Below are 23,405 nucleotides of genomic sequence, written 5' to 3' on the forward strand. Positions count from 1 at the left end.
ATCGGTTCTTTTATGAGTTTGGACGTGAGACATAACCGGGAAGGGAATTAAATAAAAGACAGAACTTTTGTGCGTAAGAAACGACATGAACAAATAAATATATTACGCACACAGCAAGACCATGCCCGGGAAACCTTCTACGGGACTAAAACCATACGCATAGGCCACACAACACAAATACATGAAATAAATCACCTACAGCAATAAAATGAAAGAGAAAATACACATAAATAAAACATCTCAAATTGTATGATGAAAATCAGATAATCAAATCAAATGCAATTAAACAAATTCATAAAAACAAAATACACAAGACATCATAATTGCAGTGGAAAACATGATAAATCACTTCAGTACAAAAACACATCAAAATACCTGTACGAACAAGTGAGATAACACAACTCGTAAAATAATAATTTGCGTGTACATAGGAAACATCAAAATGGTGTGGCTCTACTCCAACCTTCATTAACATAATTTAACACGAAAAATACATGCGAGAATGCCATTGGCCAATAGCAGGTATTCAAGTGAAAATCGATTATCGCTCAAGCAGAACATATTTTAAATAGAGGAAATGTTAATGAGAGGGCCCCCACTCGTATTGCTAAGATGTTAAGAACTACAATCCGCACGAGACGAGTAGGCAACAGATACAGCGAAAGGTCGAACTGTATTAGGTACCTACACCACGGAGACAGAATGAACCACTCGCACACACAAACATCGAAACATCAAATAAGAGAGCCCCCCTTCGTATAGCTAACGCAAAAGAACTGCAGCGCGCCACGAATAAGAAACAGATACAGTGAACAATCAAACTTATAGGTACTTCCCTCACGGAATAGTTACGGATCAATCGAACAGAGCAACATCGCACTGATAATCAACTCCTCGTGAATACAGCAATAAATACTTAATTAAACAAAATAATGGCATAATCACCTGTACAGTATAACAAACAAACAAACTTGAGTCATCTAATGGTACTCGAAAACAAAGGCATGGAGTACGCCATGATTCAGATATCGTAGTTTATGCAAAATCAGCAAAATGTAAATAATATCAAATAGTGGCAAGAAATTCAATCATTAAATAGCTAGTACAAGAAAGAATAAAATGGTTACTACCTAATTATACCTTCAAAACACCACCACCAAAATAATCAAGAATAAAAAAACCCGGAACGCGTGATGCCTTCCGTCGACCTCGTCGCCATCTTCTTCTCATTCTCCCCTAGCTTCGTTACGAAAATCCCCTAGTATTCGGCATCTATGCAAAACGGTCGTTGGTTATATACAGAGCATATTATATTTTTGTTTCAGATGTAAACGTGTGTTGCCTAACCATCAGGGTGGATTATCACACTACCTTTGCTCGATAAGGCTCATGGTTCGGCTTGCATAAGTGATTGGGTGTTCTCGCCCGTCCCCGACCCGGTGATTTTATTATAGGACAGGTTTCTCGAAAAATTTGGTTGGTTTATTATTTTTTGAAGTCGATGGTTTCTCAATGATTTGACCGCTCTTTGTTTTTTAACTTAATGTTTACCGGATGCGTTATAGGATATTTAACTGCTTCGGAAAGTAGTGGGCGCCCGTCTGTCGGGAGATAATGCGAGATTTATGGCTTTTACGTTAGGAATTTTAAACCCCAGCCCCCAGTAATTAGCACCATTTTGAAGGCGTATGTTTTAAAAATTGAGAAAGTAGGGACGAAGTAGAGAGAAATTTTTCGTCATCAATACGCGGGTAGCTGCGGTAAATTTTGTGAGCACTATCACAGTCACAGATTTATTATACGGGAACGGTGAAGAATTTCGGTTGAGTCCGCTAAATGTCGCAGTAATATAATATCAGGAAGGGCAAATGGCTTTAAGCACTGCGTAGGGCGACAACCGGAAATCGTGCGGGCGAAACATTAATGGCGGTGTGCACATTTCGAATTAAAAGGTGCAAATGCCAGTAAAGGACCGTAGCAAGGTAAATCAATCAATACGGGTAACGCGCGACTTTAGAGTGGTTGGTAATTAAATGAATAAATCAGTTAAATAAAAAAGTCTACGGAGAGAAAATTACAAATTATCATATTGTGTGTATAATATATACATTATCTTTTATTTCGAACACAACTCAAAATTCCGTTCTTACAAAATCTGTATCCACGTTAAAGAATTTAAAAAAAAATGTCAGCAAAATTTAGAAAGAGCCAAACAAGTTGTGTACTTGGATTCCAAAATACTATGAGACTTTGTGCTATGACTCAATCCATCAGAAAGTTAGGTTCGGAGCCATCCTCAAACGTAATTATAATTATTGGATTGGAAAACTCAAGTCCAAAAATTCCCAACAAAAATCACAACAAATCAAAATATATCAAGTTCCAAAAAGCAAAAGAGATGCGTGACATTTACAAACACTCTCCATAAAAATTCATAAAAAGTGAGGAAAATGCAAGTAAATAAACGAAAAATTTTCGAAAATTGCAAAAATCTAAACAATTTGATAAAGGTTTAAAAAGATCGCACAAAAAATTGAAGAGAACTGAAGATTTAAAAAATTCCGTAAAATTGATCAATGTCCCCAAGAGGGCGTTCACCTCAATGGGGTTGCAAAAAGTACCTACAACCTCGACGGAATTTGGCATCTGGGAATCTTTGAACAAAAAATAAAGGAACCAAACTGAGTTTTCGAAAAATAAAAATAAAACTCAAAACCTTTTCCAAAAGGTCATATGGAAAATTTAGTGAAGTACAACATTGAGGAGCAATGGTATTATTTCGGCACATCAGCCATATTGCTCTAGTTAGAGAAATACGGACAATTTCCCTACGTATTCTTTTAAATGGACTACATTAAAAGGATTTAGGTAACTTAGTTAACGTGTATTAACAAATTACAGTTAAAAGTATGATATACCACCTACAATATTATCAATAAATACTAATAAAATTTCACAACGGAAGAACAAATATCTGAAGTGTAGAAACGGAAACCTATCATATTTTATTTGATACGACTTTACTTAATTCTGTGGATTTTTATTTGGGATATATATATGTCGTAGTCTTTTAGTGAAATCCGTCATTTCACGAAACGCCTAGTCCGAGGCCTAGTCATTTAGTGAAACGCTGAAAATTTGTACGTGTGGGGTAATTTCCCTTCCCCTTCTAGATCGATAAGGATACCATTTATCGATTTCCAATGGGAACGGAATCCAATCGCTTGGCCCTGGAAAGTACACTGTGGCACAGTTTCACATAAATGACTAGGCGTTTCGTGAAATGACGGATTTCACTAAAAGACTACGACATATATATTACGACCGAGATAATTTTTATATGTATTGCACAGACGTGAGTCTTCAAGTTTGCGTTGGTTCCGTTTCGGTTTTCAGTAGGTAGATTGCGATTGGCGGAGCACGCGGCGGAGGGTATCGAGTGTGTGCGGGCGCTGACGGAATTTCTGTTCCGTTCCGGTTTTTCTAGGTGGCTATCATAGGAACGGGAAGCAGTTTTGAATTGCACAAATCAGCATACCTTTGTTGCCAATGCAGGCGGCAATCGGAAGTCATCCAATTACCAACGCATAAACGTGAAATATGGCGCACAAATCAGCACAAAGATTTGTTAAGGACTTTTAGGTTCTTGGATTTGGTAGAACAACACGTACCACACATATTGTTTGGGCAAATTTTAAAATTCGCCTACGTAACTCCATTTCCCCTAACGATGAATTGAATGCTAAATAGCTGCAGTAGGGCTTGACTGAACAAATTACACTTAAATATTAACACTCACTAAAAATACTTCAAACTGAGGAAATAAGCAATTAAAGGCATTTATAACTTCTAAAACAGTGTAGCTCTCGTTTTGCATTCAGTTCCAGACGTGGTATTTATCGTTTGTTTTCCTTTTCAGTTTTAACGGCGCGAACCGAAATAGCCGCCCGACCAAAACGGTCAGAATATTATCTTCTCGCGCTGTCTCCGCTTAATTTAGTCGCTTATTATTTTGAAAGATAATAATGACTGCGCTCGGCCTACTTTTTTAACATAAGCTTCAAAGAAGAATCCCACTCGCGTTTGTGTCACGCACAATTTGTCAGTTCGTAACGTGTTGTAAAATTTCAGAGGGAGTTTAAAGTAAAACGACAAAAAGTTACCTGTCGAAATTTATTCGGAGCGTCTGATTGATCGAATCCTTTGATCTTTTGTGTTCATTCTTGCCAACTATTTCGTAATTGTTTTTCTTGCTTTCAGAACTCATTTTGGGAATGCCTAAACGCCACTTTTAAAGGTGAGTACTTGAGGTGCAGACACTTTTTAAGTAAGTAGTAGATATTAGAATGTCATTTAGATATTTTTTATTCGTTCGTTTACTTTTTCTGTATTTATAGGAAATATTTCTATTTTACTGTAGCACACCGCGAGCTCCGTGTTCTCTTGGGATCGACGCTTTCAAACCAAAAAACTGAGTCTTTGATTTGTATATTTAGTAGGTATGCGAACGAATAAAATATTTTACGCAGACAACAAGCTGATACCAGGAAAACCTTTTATGGACCAAAAACCCGACATAACTCACTTAAATAGAAACCGACTACGACACAAAATGTAAAACTATAAAAGTCAAACATCTCAAATCGTACAGTTAAAATTAGATATCGAGCCAAATGCAGTAAATCAACAAGAATTTAACACAAAAGACATGATAAAAACAAGTGAAAACGATAGATCAAATCAAGTACAAAGGCATGGTAAATTACATGTATATAAAAACCACATCAAAATGGCGTGGCTGTACTCCTGCCTCGGCTACTATAATTTAACACCAAAAGTACATTGGAGAATGCTAGTAATGATAAACAGCATTTATTTTAAGAGATAGGAAAAAAATGAACCTAGGTGTCTGGAGCTCAATTTTAAAGAGAAAATCACTGGCGGAAACAGAATTCAACTATCACTAATCGGCATTTCTCGAATTTAGTCGATCTTCTTAATGCCCCATAACTTTATTAATATTAAAGATAATTGATTTTGGCAAAATCTTTCTTAGAGCACATTTTTTTTGTAGGATCCACTGCGATGCACCGTTTTTATACAGGGTGTTTGGTTTTTCTAATACGACCCTAAACTATATTTTTTCATATGGACCACCCTATGTATTTTGGAGCATAAAATTTTCTAAATTTTGATGTATCACTTATTACATTGTATTTTATACATTAAAATATTTTTATTGTAGTGTAGGCATGTAGGATTCCTTGGCGAACAAAAGACAAAATTTGTAATTTGATCAACCTTTGGACTTTGAACGGCGAGCAACCTTTGAACTTTGAACGACGACCAACCTTTGGACTTTGAATTACTACCAACTTTTGGACTTTGAACGGCAAGCAAACGTTGAACGCCAACCAACGTTTGGACTTTGAACGGCCATGTACTTTTGGACTTTTGGCTATCGCATGACATAATTAATATTATTTCAAATGCATCAATGCATTCATCATAAGACCCCATCTGCTCTTCAACAAATCGGTCCTGATGGCCTTTATTTGGTTTTCAATGTCGTAGGGTTGTTATGACCTCTATTTAGTTTTAAAGTCACCGTCTGGAATATCGTACATAGAGTTCAGTTAGAATCCGCCCTATACGGCTACTGCTACTACCATCGGGGTGAGCGGCCATTGATCGATGCTTGAACCACTTTTCAAAACCGCGGAAAGAATTCTTAAACTTCTCCTTGACTTAATTCGCAAGGTCGCCACTAGGAGCTAGCGACTTTTGAGCTTCGCCTTCCCCAATTTCCCAAAGCCATCACCAGGAAGCGACCTTGCAGGGAGTAGCAAAAATGAATAACGTGTAAAGCACATTAACTTTTTAAGGTCATTATTTAAAGGGCAAATATTGAACTCATTTTCCGGGGTGAACGACCAAATTGATTTTCTTTCCACCTGATTCGACCCGAAGGCTCAATCTTCAAATGAGTGCCTATAACTTTTGTCTGAAAAGTGAAAAAACTGACTGATCTTGTTGTTTAACTCATCAAGTACCAAGTATATACACAACAAATTTTGTGGAATTATCTCCATTTTAGTGGTCCGGCCAAAAATTGCAGTGGAATTTTGTTTTTGGAATTTTCAAAAACTAATTTCAGATTCGTGATTTTCATGTTCAAAAACCCCCAGATACGAAATTTCGTCGAAATTAGAATTTTTATTCGCCGCATTTAGGGGTGGGTCCTTTCGTGGTAGGAATTTTGAAAACATTTTTGCAAAATAGGAAAGGGCATACCCGAAAACCTATTCAAAGACGCGCCACCAGTCTTTCTAACTTTTATGGTTGCTGAATACTGAGAAAAAAATTAAAGAACCACTTTCTTGGGGGTGGTTTATTTGGGAAAAGTTTACATACTTATGTGTAACATCCTGGATAGATCTGCTGTCAATGTTTAAATTCAAATTACTTCTTAGGAAAAAGGCGATCAACACGTAGTCATATTAATATCAAGACAGCTTCTGCAGAAAACAACGGAGGTATAATCGTTAAGTGAACATCAAGTAAATGTAATAATTACAATTCGATTGTGTGGAAAACCGGTATGTAATCAAACGTTAAATCAAGGAGTAGTCGAAAATAACAAAAATTTACCTTTGAACTTCGGATCGCAACCTTGTGAGCTCAAAAGAGCGCGTTCGGCAAATCTATAACAGACAACAATACAACAAACAAATAAAAGGGGTAGTGAATCGCGCTGCACATAAAATATTGCAAAATAGCAATACTAAAACTAATTAATATTCAAAAATTCGAATGACTCCACTAGCAAAAAGCAAAATTTTTATGGAACACGGATTGCTCGTACAATATCAAGTTTGAAAGCATAAACTTGACGTTAAATTCAAGAAAAGTATTTTACGATGAACAAATAACTAAATTTCTATTGATGTAATGAATTCAAAAGGTAACCAAGATAATATGAGCAAATTCTTCGGAGTAAAACCAATAAACGTGCCAAAAAACTTGTAGATATCGGCTTCTGATCAAATTTCGGTAACTTCAAAAACTAATTCCCAAAGCAATAGTAGCTAATATTGGTATCACACAAACTAATTAAAAGATATAATGTAACCAAGCTATCAGAAATGAATTCTCGGAGTCACCAAGTTATCGTCAACAGAATCGGATGTCAGTATCGGTAAGGGGCATTTTTTGGTAACGACAAAAACAAAGTACGAAGGGATCGAAAGTATCGGAGCGATTAAAAAGGGCGATTTCGTTATACTTGCAGTTACAGGAACTATCTTGAGATGTTTGAAGGTTCAAGTTTCGTATCGTGCGATTAATTTCACCGGATTTTGTCGGTAAGGTAGAAACTCGTGTGTGGCTTCGTTTTTAGATTGATAAGATAGAGGTGGAGGTAATAATGCAACATACCCATAGAACAACAAACTATAGCTCGTATTGTTAAATGCAAATACAATCCGTAAAAACGTTTCAATGGAACCACCGCAGACATCAAAGAGAACGAGAAACCACTCCAAAGATAAATATGGTAAAGTCAGAACAAAAGTCCTTGTTCAGGTATACGCGAAGTCTGAATGGCGTACCGAGAGACATTTTTATCATTTCTATCAATTGGACGGCCGGAACTACACTGAGGAGTAAGCCATACAATTCGTGGGCAAGAGAAACTTTAAGAAGCACCAGCCAGGAAGGTCCAGCGACAAGACAAAGCGAAGTATCGTATAAGAAATTAGGATAGCCTCTAACGGCAAAACAAAGAACTAAGATAATACTACAGAAATTAACGTACATCTAACCCAGTGCATTAAAAACGAAACGCCTAGATGGCGTAAGGATATTGAATAAGAGCACTAGTGAAATGTTACTCCAATCGGAAAGAAAAGAATGTTACAAACTTAGAGGATGTTTGTCTTAGAGTAAAATTTTCGTTTAGTACCCAGACGTCTATACTGGAAAAGAAAATTGTAATAAATTATTAATAATATAATTAGCTAATAATAATATAAAAAATTGTACTGCGCATGCGCAAAACGCTACTTTCTTATTTGTCGATATATTGGTGCTTTTTTGAGCCGAATCAAAATTCTTTCCCTTTGTTTTTTCCATTTTATAAAATTCCAACGTTACTTTTAACCCTAACTACATTCTTACAACAATCGAGTAAAAAAAACAAAAAATGACAAACGAAATACAATAACAAACGGCATTTGCTAATAAAACGACGGTGATAGGTCCGAGGACCTATCTAGATGATCTTAATAAGCACAGAACAAATGAGCAATAGATATTCCTGCTGCCGATCTTTCGGGCTCGGATACCACGGAACAGCGCTACTAGATGAACTTTTTTTTACTAGAAGTGATAAAATGGAATTAGATTGGAGGTGGTTTCGAGTATATTAATTCATTTACGGGATTGTGACAAAGTTACAAATTCATTGTATACATTGTTTCTATTAAGTATTATGTGCACAGTGCAACTTCTTTGTGGTTTGTTATTAAGGGAATTTTGTCTTAGGTGCCAGACAGACAGACAAGCAAGTAGACAAAATAAGTATTCTTCCCGAAGAGCCAAATTAGAGTTTTGTTTGCTTACCGTATGGGACTGCGTTGCGATTTAGTACAGTCCTGAATAAAACATTACCGGTCTGCTTAAAGATATGCAAGAGTTGTAATCGAATTCAAGGTGGGTAGGTTATAGAAGATAAACTGCACAAAGATCGAACAGGGTAATAAATTTCGATGTGGACATAGCACGATGCAGTTCAAGTAGCCTCGTATCGCACATCTCCGCATTAACTGATCGCCGTTTTACCACACACGAAAGTGGTGTCACATTGTTTCAGCGAGTCGGGTACTTTATCAAATTTATAATCATTACCCATACCATACGGCCGAAACCCCATCATTAAATACTTTCCTAGGTATAGGAGCTAATTAACGAGCGGGTGAAATATTTTGGTGTCGCACTACGTCCTGGGGAATCGCAACAACTAGGACATTCGGATGTAATTTGCATCTATCTTAATGAGACGATAAAGGCACTTTTCTCGCTTCGGTTGGAATGCAGCTCAGAATTTTAATTAAGGTGGTTTTCTCTTTGTGGCTTACGATTTCCATTGTTTACTTTCGCTTACAAAACTCAACAAAAGCTGGAGGTGGGGAACCTTACTACAGCGGGTACTTTTGCCTCACCGGGTCGTAGACCAGCAGCACTGATTTCGTGTCCTAAATCTGAATGTACACCTTGATAAACCCACGCTAGAGTTTAATCAATTTTGTTCATAAAACATCAAAACACGCCTGAGACAAATAAATGCCATCCACGGCGAAGTTTTCACTATTTTCCTGAAGAACTGACACATATTTTAGTCATTAGGTGGATTTTAATAGCCATTATTGAGTTATGATAAAATATGCATGAAAATGCAACAGATGAAACAAGTTACAATGGAATGAGTCCTTTTTCTTCATAACTTATTGTGTTCAATTGTACATTACAATAGGTACAACTGGTAGGTATAAATATAAATATAGCATGACGTTATTTTAACTTAAGGGAATATGTAGATTGGGCAGATATGCTTGATCGAATCTTAAATGAGAAAGAACAATGCGAGTCGTGGTAGTAACAGAAGCACTAAAGTAGTATTCGTGATCATCTCGCCTTTGCAAAATGACAATGCGAACCTTACTCTTTCCACAACGAAAAGTTATGGTATTATCACTTTAATTTGTGTTTGTTGCAGAAATTGCACGTGGGGAATCGTGGTCGGGTCGTGTATGCTGCACGTTACCATTAAGCGAGACGTGCAAGAGGTCGTGTGTGACGGCCACGTCCGAGTACGATCTATATCAGGGATGCCGTCAGAGTGACGAGATTGACTTCTTCAGTTGCATTGACAAGCAGAATCAGGGGGAAAGCTGTTGCTCGCACGCCAGGACGAACGATTGTCGATACGCGTGCAGGGAAATTTTTAAAAATCACCTCACCCCCTCCAAGATACAAAGGAACCAAGTTATCACACAGTGCGAGTATTCTAGTCCAAAAGTTCTAAATTGCATAAAAAATTTTACCAAGGTGACGCCAGCAACGAATCTGCACAAACGTAAGTTACTGACTTGATTATCTTCCATCTTATCTTGTCTTATCTTATCTTTAGAAAACCAAACATATCTTAAGTTAAACGGCTTTATGGCTCAATGGTAGAGCGTTGGGCTATAAATCCGGAGGTCGGGTGTTCGAACCTGGGTTGAGGTGAATTTTTCATCTGTGACAGAGATGGGAATCACCTTAGACCAGTTTCGAGCATTCTGCCGGCTACTCCGAATTAGATTCCCCTACAGTTTTCCTAATTCGTAAGGTAAATACCGGAGTAGTATAGATAGAGCAATAAGACCTTCAGTGCAGGGTCACCTCTAAAAAGCATTATGCGGGTCACTATATAATTGGGCGCAAGCCTGTTGAGGGCCCAGAACAAGGGAGGGATAATAAATAAATAAATAAATAATACTCTCCTACTACAGAATTCGAAAAAGGTATCTGTTTCTTTACGTGGTATTTGTTAGGTAAAGAATAATACTTTGTTTAAGACTTGTTTAATTTGCTTCTACGAAACGCTACTTACATTGTGTATCTAACCACTAGTTCTCAACATTGTTGCCAACTTAACTCTAACTAACTTAAACCTATACAAGGTACTCCAGTATCAACAATTTTGCTGTTATTTTCGCTTGATATTTTTTTTAATTGGGAGAAAAAGTACCTCCTCCGCCATCATACTCTCCTAATGAAATGATGAAGAAGTTCTGAAGTATTAAAACCTGAGACTGACGTGAAAAAGCTCTCTCTGGGTATTATGTGCTCCTGTGATAAACAAGAATATCTCACATAACGGACATGATATGAAGAAAACTACTTCTATATAAAATGATGAGTTATAAGACATGAGGAAAGTATTGATTCTCCTGCAACTTTCTTAAATTATGCTCAAAAATAACTTTTTACGAGTACTGTCTTCATGCAGAAAGTAGAAAAAAGTCTTAAATGAAGAAGCCTTCTCTGCTTCTTATGTTCTCCTGATAAGTGATATATCTCGCTAGCATTGACAGGCGCCCGATTTACTCTCTTTCTAATTCTTTAGGTTAAAAATAAGAATTCTTCCTTGATCATTATACTCCTCTGACACGTACAGTAAAAAAGAAGCACTGACAATAGTTGGATATGGCGAAGAAAAAATATTTTAAATATTACGTACAGAGAAAATGAAAGACGTACCTGGGTATGACGAAGAGCCATGGTTATTCTGAAAATTTCTTAAATTGGGTCATCAATACCTCCTCGCTCGTTCTGTTATCCTAATATCTGAAGCAAAAGAGAAGATTTAGGGAAATTATTTCAACCCCAGTTAAATCATGGAAATATATACATTAACGTAGCAAATTATTGACTATAATTTCTTCTTTCTATAAATTTGCTGTAACAAATACCTCTTGGGTTGTAGTCTCCTTATAACTCATGGAAAGCGAACCTTTTTTTTTTCTAAAATCCAGCTTGTATGAGGAACTATGATTTTCTGATAATTCTTTAAATTAGCCCCTCGTTCGATATACTTTCCTAATCGAAAGAAATTCCTCAAAAGTGTCAAAATTTAATCTGAGACACGTTTTAATGCTAATTCTTTAAATTACATAGCGCACCAAATCCGGTCTGATATGACGGAGACATATTCGCTTACTATGTTCTCCTGAAGAGCGCGTAGGGAACCGATAACAAGAAGGCAGAGAACAGGTAGAGAGCTGGTAGAAGGCGGGTAGACAGCGCGTAAAAAGTGTGGGTAGAGAGCGGATTGTAGCGCACTTAAACCTCATGTGTGAGACATGAGGCTAACTTCACAGTACAATAAAAAAAATTAAACAAATATAGCAAACGAGCTCCTGGGTATGGCTATAGCATGTGCAAAACCAAATTTTAAACCTGATGTTAGTTTTGCTTTTGTATATGTATGAAATTTCATTTAATTGCTTCCACAAATAAGAAAGTTGCCACTGCGCATGCGCAAAAGCAAATTTTGAAACTGGCATTAAATTTGCTTTTATTCCAAGTGGCTATGTGTCAAATTTCATTTAAATACCTTCATAAATAAGAAAGTTTGCAATTCGGTCTGTAAATGGTCGAGATGCGCAAAGGGCACTGTGAATGCTGATCGATTAGGCTCAACCTTTGGAATTGTGTTTCATATGGCTAAAGCTATACGCATATTGAATTTCATGCAATTCGGTTCATAACTAACGTAGATGTTAAAACGGCTTACATTATTTTTTGGGCTACATTGCCAATTTACGAACTCCGATCTACAAATTTGATAAAGAATCCACCTGCAAAATTTCATCGTAATCGGTCCATTCGTTTATGAGTTTTCGTGCTAACGGTCGGACGGATGGACCGATGGACGGACGGACGGACAGACACTGCAAAATTATAAACTCGCTAGGAGCTCGTTAATAATGCATGATAAATAGGTATAAATCACATACAGCAAATCCAGTTTCAAGCCAAGTTGCAAAACAAAAAAAAAAGGTACAGGCAGGTAACAAGGTAGCTGTACAACAGGCGACTCTTCGTTGGCGCAATAAAACCCTTTTATTAAAAGCAACATGGAAAATTACATAGCCCCATCAAACTGACGATACAATATGTGGTAATCAGTGAATCGCAACTCATATATCGAACATACATTCTAAACCGAAGAGTTTTGTGTTAGCAAAATCTGTCCCCTTAGGTGGGTAACATGGCTTCTGGTTGCTGGAGTTCCTAGCCGATAGTTGCGAGTCGGGAGCGGTCCCGGCATTAGGTGCCGTAACCAAATGCGGTTACAGTTATTTACCACCCTGTGAATATCACTTCAAGGCGAAAACTGTTAGTTAACAAACAAGTCCGTACATACATCAAACTTCAAACAATTCGATAATTTCGACATGTTTAAAAGGATGATCAAAAATATTAATCGAGGTTGGGGCCCAGAGCATGTAATCGACATACATAAACAAAAATTTAGCAAATATTATACCAAAAATGAGCGCGATTTCAAACAATAAAAGTTAACGGTATCAAATACGTGATTCTGCATTGAGGTTAAATCAAGTTCATTTCAAAAACAAAGATTGAAACTCACAAAAAATGTAAAATGCTGCATACAAAACACAAATAATTAATAAAGAAATGCAAAGATCAGTACCTGCATTAAATAACAGAAAAATATCAACAAACTTAAACTGCACGACGCTTTAATGACTAAAGTTGATGCCAAGATGCGTTACGTAGCAACCGTTGGTGCTCTCAAGATGGCGCAGACCGCTTTACCCTTTTTACAAATTGCGTGATTGCCAACTCTCAAAAATGTATTAATCATCGTAGGATGATACACAGGGTGGATCCTCTCAAGGGCAGACAACACGTAGAAAGCAGGTAGAAAACACGTAGTGAGTGGGTAGAAAGCAGATAGAGGGCACGTGGATAGAAGGTAGAGAGCTGGTGGACAGCGGATATTGCGTGGGTGGAGAGTGGGTAGGGCGAAGGTAGAAAGCACGTAGAGAGCGGGTAGTGAGTGGATAGAGAGCGGGTAGAGAGCAGTTAGAGAAATGGTAGGAGCATGTAGTGAGCGTGTAGAAAGCGAGTAGAGAGTAGGTATAGAGAGAAGATAGAAAACGGGTAGAGAAGATCAGGTAAAGAGGAGGTAGAGAGCAGGTACAGAGCGGGTAGAGAGACTGTAGAGAACGGGTAGAGAGCAGGAAGAGATGAGGTAGAGATACCTACTCTACCGCCGACCGTCGAGGCGTGCGGACGTGTTTTCGTACGCCGCTCTGAAGTCCTCGTTGAATCGGTACATGAAGGAATGCTGATCTATCGTCATCCCGACTTCTGCGGGCGCCAAAAGGAAGAGGGCCGGGCCAATCTCCACTTCGCCTAAGGGAGAATTAATACGAGCGGGCCTCTACGAGAGCCCGACATCCCCGTCACCGGCCCTCCCGCCTCGTGAAAGCCCAAGGGCTATTTCCTCGCCATCTTTGACGCAACCACCACCGACCGCGACTACCTCCCAGGGGACACACGCAACTCCTGCAGCTTCGGATGCCAGCGCGCGGCGTCTTAACCTTCCCGCCGCGCTACAGGAAGACGCCTCCTTCCTGTCGCGCCTGCTCCTTCTTCATAGGCGCGCACAGGAAGACAAAACCAGGGAGCTCCTCCATTGGGCCATGTCAGGCACCCTATCCGAGCTGCAGGACGCTACCGACCGCCGGCTATCCCTGAGGTTTCCTGCGTCCCAGAGGAGGAAACCCCGAGTCCACCAACGGAAACTCCCGCCACCAAAGGGACTGTCGCACCGTAACCTATGCGAAGGCCCAAGAACTGTACGGAAAAGATCGCTCCCTCATCGAAGCTGCCCGAAGAGGAATTCATCACCCGAAACGGATAGCATTACCAAGACCACCTAGAGGTGCTTTCTAAAGTCATCCTCTATCGGCGCTTCACGCTAAATTCGTGGACAGCTTCGCGAACGGTCGTGTTTCCGAAGGACGGGGACCTGACTGACCCCATAACCATAGGGTCCGCCGCCCAGCGCTCAGCGCTTCCTCCACCGCATCATCGCGAGGGGCATTACTGCGGCGACGGACTTTTATCTTCTCCAGCGCGGCTTCCTACACCCGGAGGGCATCATGGTCAACACCCTCGCACTGGATTCGTACCTGCGAGGTAGAACATGCGGAGAGAAGGCACTAAACGTAGTCTCCCTCGACCTCCGGAAGGCCTTCGATACCGTGGCACACTCCTCCATCATACGTGCGCTATGGCGACATGGGATGAGCGAGCAGGTGGTGGAGTCACTATTGACTCCACCACCTGCTCGCTCATCATAACATAAGTTCACTCTCACCACGGCCACCACCACCATCCAGTGTGGCGCGGCTATCCAGCGAGCCGGTCCGGCCCACTCAAACGTCCAAGGAGCCTTTCAAAGCTTTTGGGGGCTTTTGAAGGTCTTCAAAAACCAAAAAATAGTGGCCAAGAGTCTCCCATAAAATTTAATTTGCAATTAAGAAAGATAAAAAGAGAAGGGATACGTTCAAGTATGATCTTTGGTTCAAGTAAGCTTTGCCGTCTAATCTACTGTACCTATTTACGCTTTTAGCAGTGGGCTTTATAAATTACTGTTTCTTGTAAAAAATGGATTTTAATTAATGTTAATTAATGCATTAAACTTAACTTAAATGGAAAAATTAGGTCTATAAAGTTAGCAGGGAGCATTTCCAGCAACGTGCCCTCATCACCGGTATGCGTACAACGAAAACGCGTCTCTCCTAAAAACAAACACATTTAGAAATGTTGGAAAAGTGGAAGTTTCAGGGATTCTTAAAGAATTTTGGAAATGTTTCAGAAACGTATAGCACATTTTAGAAATGAAAAGAAGTGATATGTTAGAAATTTTTAGAAATGCCTCTTCAATTTTGAAAATGTATGGAAAATTTCCTCTGGCTACCAGGAGGACATAAAGCGCTGTCCTTTCATTTTTACCTACCGTACATTGAACAGATGCAGACTTTTGCGACATAATGTAATACATTATATGCTAATGTGTACGAAATTTCGAAGATCTTGCTCTGGGTCCTCGATATTTATGTCCAAAAACCCTTTAATCTCAGTTTGTAATTTGCAAATGTTTCAGATTAATTTGTTAATATTCTTTGAATTTCCAGAAATCCACTGTTGCGACAAATCCAACAAAAGCAAATGCCGAGAAGCCTGCAAAAATGCGCTCCTGACCACAGTGACCCACCAAGAGGCGATCGATATGTTGGAACTGGGTGGTTGTGGCCTTCCATTACTGCAGGTAAGACTGAGAGTAGTTTGAAGTTAGGAATTAATCGAATGCTTTTAGGATCAATTTTGGCAATGCTTCTTCAAATCGGACGACACGGTAGCTACATCGGTCGAAGTGTCGCGGATAGAAAAAGTAGGAATGGATTCGGCAAAATGGCACTGTTGCCAGAAGGCGACAACAACCCACTGTAAAAGATTGTGTTCGAAAACGTTTAGAAAGGATTGGTCGACGTCTTGGGAACAATTTCATCTGAAATGTTTGAGCCAAGTGACCGAAGAGTCGCTGCGCAACTGCATTGATGAAGGTTTGTGGTGGAATAAATTTCCGGCTGTACACCACGTTTTTATTTTTAGTCGAGGAACCGTGCGAATTGGGATGCGATGGCCTCAGCTTTTGCACGAACTTCAATAATCGGCCGACAGAGCTGTTTCGTTCGTGCACCCCCCAAGCGGACGAAGCGGCTAGGAATGACGTCACGATATGGAATAGCCAAAACGACTTGAGCTTACCGGGACTTAATTTACCGCTCAAAAATATTTCGGAATGTTCGCCCAACACGTGGAAGACTGTCGCGTGTACTCTCCACATCAAACCGTGCTCTAGACATTCACACGCGAATCAGATCTGTCGCGATATTTGTCTAGATATTATTTCGCTTTGCATCGACTGGACGACCGTACCTTTGGAGCACACGCCCGAGTCGATTTGCGATAAGCTGTCGCCAGAACACCCGGACGTCTCCTGCATATCCCTGCAGAATTATTTGCGACCCGCTGATAATGTGTACCAAACGCCGAGCGGGCAAGTTTCGTCGCCGTGCAAAGGGGATCCGTGCGCTACCGATCAGGTCTGCATAGTCAACCGAAATTGTGTGGGAAGCTCTTGTTCGCCATACAAGTGCGTGCCCGGTTGCAAATTGGGGGAGGTGTCCGAGTACATGGTGCCAGACGGCACTTTCGTCAGAATACCCATGCCGAATAATCCGAAGGGATGTCTCCAAATTTGCAAGTGCAACAAGGGACGAATAGAATCGTGCCAACCCCTTCTTTGTGTCCCTCTAAATCCGTGCGTGGTCGGCAATGGAGAGTATAAGGAGCACGGGTCCGTCTACACCAAGGAGTGCAACACCTGCACTTGCTACGCTGAAGAGAACATCTGCACGAAAAAGCAGTGCCAAGCTAATTCGGTTACTGGAAATGATTCCACATTTACGACTTTGCCGTGCAATTATCCTCCACACTATATCCCAGTTTGTGGTAGAAATGGAAATACTTATCCGTCGTCTAGTTTGGCAAAGTATGTTAAATAATTATTCCTTAATTTAACTAGTTATTACAACTATTCAATTTTACGTTCTTTTGTTTTCCAGTATTAACGTCATACCGCTCGGTTTAAATGAAGAGGCTACTTTAATACTAGAGTTTTGAGCATAATGCGAATTTGACTCTTTTCAAATTATTTTTTCAAGTCATTTTTGAACGTATTTTAAGTGAATGAGAGAGGATCGGCTCTTGTGGGCCTCTATATCTTTTCGTATATGTTCCTTGACTCCAGCTTTAGAATTTGGAATATCCAGGTTTCATGTGGTATCTCCCTTGCGGGCCGTGGTATCTGCGGACTCTGGGGTCTCCAAGGCGTTTTTTTCTAAATAAATGCCACGGTTACTCCTGCCGTATACAGGTTTATGGATCTTATTTAGTTGTGCAGTACAGGACCTAATTGCAATGATTGCACCGTATTTGTGGATTGTTCGGTTTTTGAAGCGTTGACATAAATTCGTGGGTGTAAGGCAACCTAATAAACCCGTTCCGGCGTGATGAACCCTGTCAGTAGGGGCCGCCGGTTTCTCAATTTTGATACCCGTTACCGTACCTGTTACCAAAGGAAGAATGTTGGTTAGGATTTCTAAGGTCCACGTTAGTGTTGTGTTATAAGCTGTAGTCATTCGTAAGAGGAATGACGCCCTTACCATTACCTCTGATTCGTATATGGTAGATCTTAGTGCATGTAAATATATGTTATGTGTTACGTATTTATGGACTCTGTCACTCCCTAGTCCGTAGCGGTAATGCATAGCTGGACTCAAATATATTTATTTATTTGTTACTCAGTTGTAAACGTTGATTAACAAGACAAAACGCAAACGGGTAAACGTCATCTTTAAACGCTATTGACTTGTAAAACTGACAGCTGACGTGTAAAAATTTTACAAGTTAGTAATCTAGTAATTTCATTGGCCAGAATTAATGCGAAGTCTCTGTTACATGGATAACATGATATTTTAGACATTTCTTCAAGATCAATTTAAGAACTAATTATTTACGTTTACTATTGTTTACAAATGAGTAACAAATAAAATATTGTACATTATACGCCAGGTAATAGTTTTTACTGGCTCTAGGAGATGACAGGCTCGCCAGTCAATTTCTCCTATCGCCAATAAAAACTCACTTACCTGGCTAATAATGTAAAATACTATTGGTGCTAGGAGACGATTTTATTTGGAGCCTCTTCTTATCGCATAGCATTTGCCTTCGGTATGAACATGTATTCAGTGTTGCTGATGTTACACTTACTAAAGTAATTGCCTGTGCCCATGCCTCGCACACATGCTACACCAACCGCCAACCAGACTCGACCTTTTTGGTTGCAACGCCCGCCAGCACTCATACCTGGTCATCAGCAAATATGATGGCCAGCGTCGATACCACTGCGCGATCGAGACCGCCCATGACACCAAAACCATGTATCCATCATGGCAATCCACAGAATCGGTTCAAGGCACGACCCCTGCGGACAACCACCCAATACTCAAGATAGGTCCCAACACTGGCTTGCAGATTTGGCGTTTATTTTCTAAGGACGGAATTCCACTTCGTTGTTGAGCTCGATTTTCTTTTTTATAACATGTTCCCGCCTGTTAGGCCGGTCCTATATTGGAAGCGGAATTTCTCCCGACCAGACGGCCTGCGCGGGTCTGAAGAAAACAAACACATGACGCACCGTCGCCCCTCCTACATTGAAACCAGTGCACGTTCCGGGGAGGAGAGTCGGGTCTGAACTGGTCTGACAATCAATCAAACAGGTTCGTTTTTTCTTTCAGTTGCATGGAAGCTTTGGTGAAAACTAGCTGCAATGTGGGAGCGCCGAGTCTGGCACGGTCGGTCTCTGGCTTGGCAGCATCGGGGCAATGTAGGAGTAGCCTCAGGCATATTTTACCCATTTGGCTCTAGGCACATGCTATCCATTGAGGGTTATTGGACTGGCCCCACTCTCTGCCCTGTTATTTAAAAAGTAGTTGTAGGCAGACTTGGTTTTGTTTAACTGAATATGTCACTTCTTGATTCACTATATCCATATGGTCCATGTTTGTTAGCTAAAGACCGTGACAGAATTCAGCGAGTACAGAACCGTGCTTACGTTTCGTGTTCGGTATCAGGAAATATGACAGAATTTCGCACACCTTACCTCGTCTTGGTTGGTTGAATATCTTGGAAAGAAGGCGACTGCATGCTTCGTCACTTTTTAGAAAAGTGTAACTCATAAGATACCACCGTACCTGTACGATAAAATCACCTTCCGGACCGATGTACATCATTTAAATCTGAGGCACAGGGGTTTAGCTTCCATTCCTATACACAATTTAGCAATGTTTCAACGCTCTTTTTCAGTTAACATCTGCAAATTTTGTAATAATTCGGTGTATAGACAGTTATTGCCCGTGTCCGAAGATGCCTTTAAACGGAAAATTAAAAAATTATTAATCAGAGAGCGAAATTTAGCATAATTTAACATAATTTTATTATTGTTTTGTTTTTTTGTTTTTGTTTTTCTTTCCTTTGTTGGTAGGTAGTTACTTAGTAGATTTGTGCTTGTTTTCAATCAAAATTGAACTGCTAATTGTTTTATTTCGTAGAATCTATGTGTATAAATATATTCTTTATGTGTCTAGGGGTACAGGGGGAAGAACAGGTAACCTACTGGTTTACCTGACCCTGAACCTATTGGTTATGGTGTAGGAACCATTTTTTTTCCTAATAAAATCCATTATTATTATTATTATTATTATGGTCGGTGTTTCTTGTGAGAACTTAGGTCTAGCCTGGTTAACTAATCGCACGGATTAAAATCAAGTAACGATTAGTGTCTGTGTCTGTGTCTGGTGAAGTTATGTAGGGTTCTAAAGAAAAATAAAAAATAAAAATAAAATAAATAAATTAAAACTTCACACACTCACAGTGGAAATCTAGAGATAGTATGTAATTCATACTTACCAACATAGCTATTGATGGGCACAATAGCCAACGCTATCAGGAAAGAGGAAAACAAAACAAAACAAAAAAATCATTATAATAATTCCTGTAATTTTATTAAATGGAGTTTATTGTGTAAGTGTTTCTTTGGCTTTGCGTTTGGGTTGAATACGAGTGGGTTGTGATAACGTGGTGTGCTTCTGTGAAGAAGGAGTTTTGTATTTTTTAATTGTATTTATGGTGTTTCTTTGTTCCTGAGGTCGTATTTGTGAGGTTGCTTGGGTTTTTGGTGGAGATATTGCAGTATTTTGTGAGCCTGTGGTGCTGTTAAGGTTTTTGCGTTTCGGTTGTATACGAGTGGGTTGTTTCTGAGAAGGAGTATTGTGTTTTTTAACTGTGCTAGGGCGTGTAACTTTATTGGATGGACCTTATTATTATTATTGTCGGTGTTTCTTGTGAGAACTCAGGTCTAGCCTGGTTAACTAATCGCACGGATTAAAATCAAGTAACGATTAGTGTCTGTGTCTGTGTCTGGTGAAGTTATGTAGGGTTCTAAAGAAAAATAAAAATAAAATACACACTCACATTGGAAATCTAGAGATAGTATGTAATTCATACTTACCAACATAGCTATTAATGGCCCCAATAGTCAACGCTATCAGGAAAGAAGAAAACAAAACAAAAATATCATTATAATAATTCCTGTAATTTTATTAAATAGAGTTTATTGTGTAAGTGTTTCTTTGGCTTTGCGTTGGGGTTGAATACGAGTGGGTTGTGATAACGTGGTGTGTTTATGTGAAGAAGGAGTTTTGTGTTTTTTAATTGTATTTATGGTGTTTCTTTGTTCCTGAGGTCCTATTTGTGAGGTTGTTTGGGTTTTTGGTGGAGATATTGCAGTATTTTGTGAGCCTGTGGTGCTGTTAAGGTTTTTGCGCTTCGGTTGTATACGAGTGGGTTGTGACAATGTGGTGTGTTTATGTGAAGAAGGAGTTATGTGTTTTTTAAGTGTGCTAGGGCGTGTAACTTTATTGGGTGGACCTGTTTTTGTAGTGCATGTTGCGTTACTTGTATTTATGGTGTTTCTTTGTTCTTGACGTTGTATTTGTGTGGTTGCTTGGATTTTTGGTGGAGATATTACAGTATGTTGTGGGCGTGTAGTTCTGTTAAGGTTTTCGCGTTTCGGTTGAATACGAGTGGGTTGTGATAACGTGGTGTGTTTATGTGAAGAAGGAGTTTTGTGTTTTTTAACTGTGCTAGGACGTGTAACTTTATTGGGCGGACCTGTCTTTGTAGTGCAAGTTGCGTTACTTGTATTTATGGTGTTTCTTTGTTCTAGAGGTTGTGTTTGTGTTGTTGCTCGCATTATTGGTGGAGACATTACGGTATTTTGTGAGCCTCTAGTGCTGTTAAGGTTGCTGCGTTTGCGTTGAGTACGAGTGGGTTGTGATAACGAGGTGTGTTTCTGAGAGGAAAGAGTATTGTGTTTTTTAGCTGTGCTAGGACGTGTAACTTTATTGGGCGAGGGCGTCTTTGTAGTGCATGTTGCGTTACTTGTATTTATTGCGTTTGTTTGTTCAGGAAGTTGTGTTTGTGTGGTAGGTTGAGTTAAGGGTGGAGATATTACAGTATGTTGTGTGTCATGTTGTGAGTCTAAAGTGCTGTTTAGGCTTTTGCGTTTGGGCTGAATACTAATGGGTTGTGATAATGTGGTTTGCTTCAGAGGTGAATCTCTGAATGTAGTATATGTTGTATCATTTGTTGTACTTGTTTGTTCGGTAAGTTGTATTTGTGTGTTTGTTTGGGTTAGAGGTGGAGATATTACAGTATGTTGTGTACCGTGTTGTGAGCGAGTACTGTTGTTTACATGTATACGTTGTGGATCATATGTGTATGTAGTATATCTTGTGTTATGTTTAGAAATTTACGAACAATATGGCATGTGTTGATAATGACTGCTTTTTGTAAATGTTTGTATGTGTTTTTGTCTAAACCTAATAGTTGTAAATTGTGGTGTATTGTCTTTGGTATAACTCCGGTAGCACTAAGAACAATGGGAACTATAACAGTAGATTTCATTCTCCATTGCGTCTTAAGCTCGATAGCTATATCGGTGTATTTGCGGTGTTTTTCTGCATGTGTTTTAGTTAAGTTGTTAGTGTTGGGTATGGCAATGTCTATAATACAAATGGATTTTTGCGTTTTATCTATAAGTGTAATGTCTGGTCTATTATTGTGGATAGTTTTGTCTGTGAGTAGTGTCCTGTCCCAATATAATTTGTGTGTGTTGTTTTCAAGTATGATCTGTGGCGTGTATTTGTAATATGGTGTCTTATCTGTTATGAGATTGTGTTTAAGTGCTAATTTTTGATGTATGATTTTAGCTACCTGATCGTGTCGATGTTTGTATTCAGTTTGTGCAAGTCGTGTGCAATGCCGATATTATATGTTGGATTGTTTCTGATGTTTGTGAACAGAGTCGACAAGAATCATTTGTCACTGTTTTATCTTTATGTATGTGTTTTTTATAGTTGCGTGTATTAATGACCTGGTCTTGTATTGGTAACATGAAACCCTCAGTCTCCGGGAAGATATCACATTCAGACAACCAAGTGTGCGTTGCTATAGAATCAACACAATCCTGACTAACCTCTTGCGGAAATCGTCCATGTAACGGCTTTTGGTTCCATGTCTGTATGTTATTTGTGATGTATGTAAGTTTGGATGGAGGTGGGAGTATATTAGTTTCGTGTAGGTTAAGTGGTGTGTAAGATTTGTCTGCATATGTTACTGTTTTGTGTAGGACTGAAGTATCTGCTTTGTTATAAAAGTATTGTCGCAAATTGTGTATTTGTGTTTGGTGCAATATTTTTATATCTGTAAGTCCTCTACCTCCTTCCGAACGAGGAAGGTAAAGTCGTATAGTAGATGAGTGAGGGTGATGTATATGGTGTTTTGTTAATAGTGTACGTGTGTTTCTCTGTATTTGTTCTAAATCTGTATTTGTCCAACGTATAATCCCAAAAGAGTATGTAAGCACTGGTGTAGCATAAGTGTTAATAGCTTTGATTGTATTTCTACCGTGTAATTTTGTTTTAAGTATACTGCGTACTCTTTGTAGGTATTGTGTGATAAGTGTTTGTTTTATACTCGTATGTTTAATGTGTGTGTTTTGCTGAAAACCAAGATACTTATATGTTTCATTCTCGTCCATGGAATTTATTAAATTACCCTGTTCTAGCTCA

The 23,405-nt window shown here is 39.2% G+C and overlaps 1 protein-coding gene across 2 annotated transcripts in view; it reads left to right on the plus strand.

Moving 5' to 3' along the window:
• Positions 1 to 18,029, plus strand: part of LOC116178980 (reversion-inducing cysteine-rich protein with Kazal motifs-like) — a 61,306-nt gene extending 43,277 nt beyond the window's left edge. Inside the window, exons 4-9 of one of the 2 annotated variants that reach the window (XM_031498650.1) lie at positions 4,261 to 4,297; positions 9,776 to 10,135; positions 15,783 to 15,916; positions 15,965 to 16,211; positions 16,261 to 17,203; positions 17,277 to 18,029. In XM_031498650.1, coding sequence (XP_031354510.1) covers positions 4,261 to 4,297; positions 9,776 to 10,135; positions 15,783 to 15,916; positions 15,965 to 16,211; positions 16,261 to 17,203; positions 17,277 to 17,334 — 1,779 coding nt within the window. In that variant the 3' untranslated portion in view covers positions 17,335 to 18,029. The remainder of the gene's footprint in view (positions 1 to 4,260; positions 4,298 to 9,775; positions 10,136 to 15,782; positions 15,917 to 15,964; positions 16,212 to 16,260; positions 17,204 to 17,276) is intronic. The other variant, XM_031498649.1, reaches the window with a different exon arrangement.
• Positions 18,030 to 23,405: the final 5,376 nt, after the last annotated feature.

Source organism: Photinus pyralis, unplaced genomic scaffold (genome assembly GCF_008802855.1).
Source record: "Photinus pyralis isolate 1611_PpyrPB1 unplaced genomic scaffold, Ppyr1.3 Ppyr1.4_LG8, whole genome shotgun sequence".
NCBI classification, from domain to species: domain Eukaryota; kingdom Metazoa; phylum Arthropoda; class Insecta; order Coleoptera; family Lampyridae; genus Photinus; species Photinus pyralis.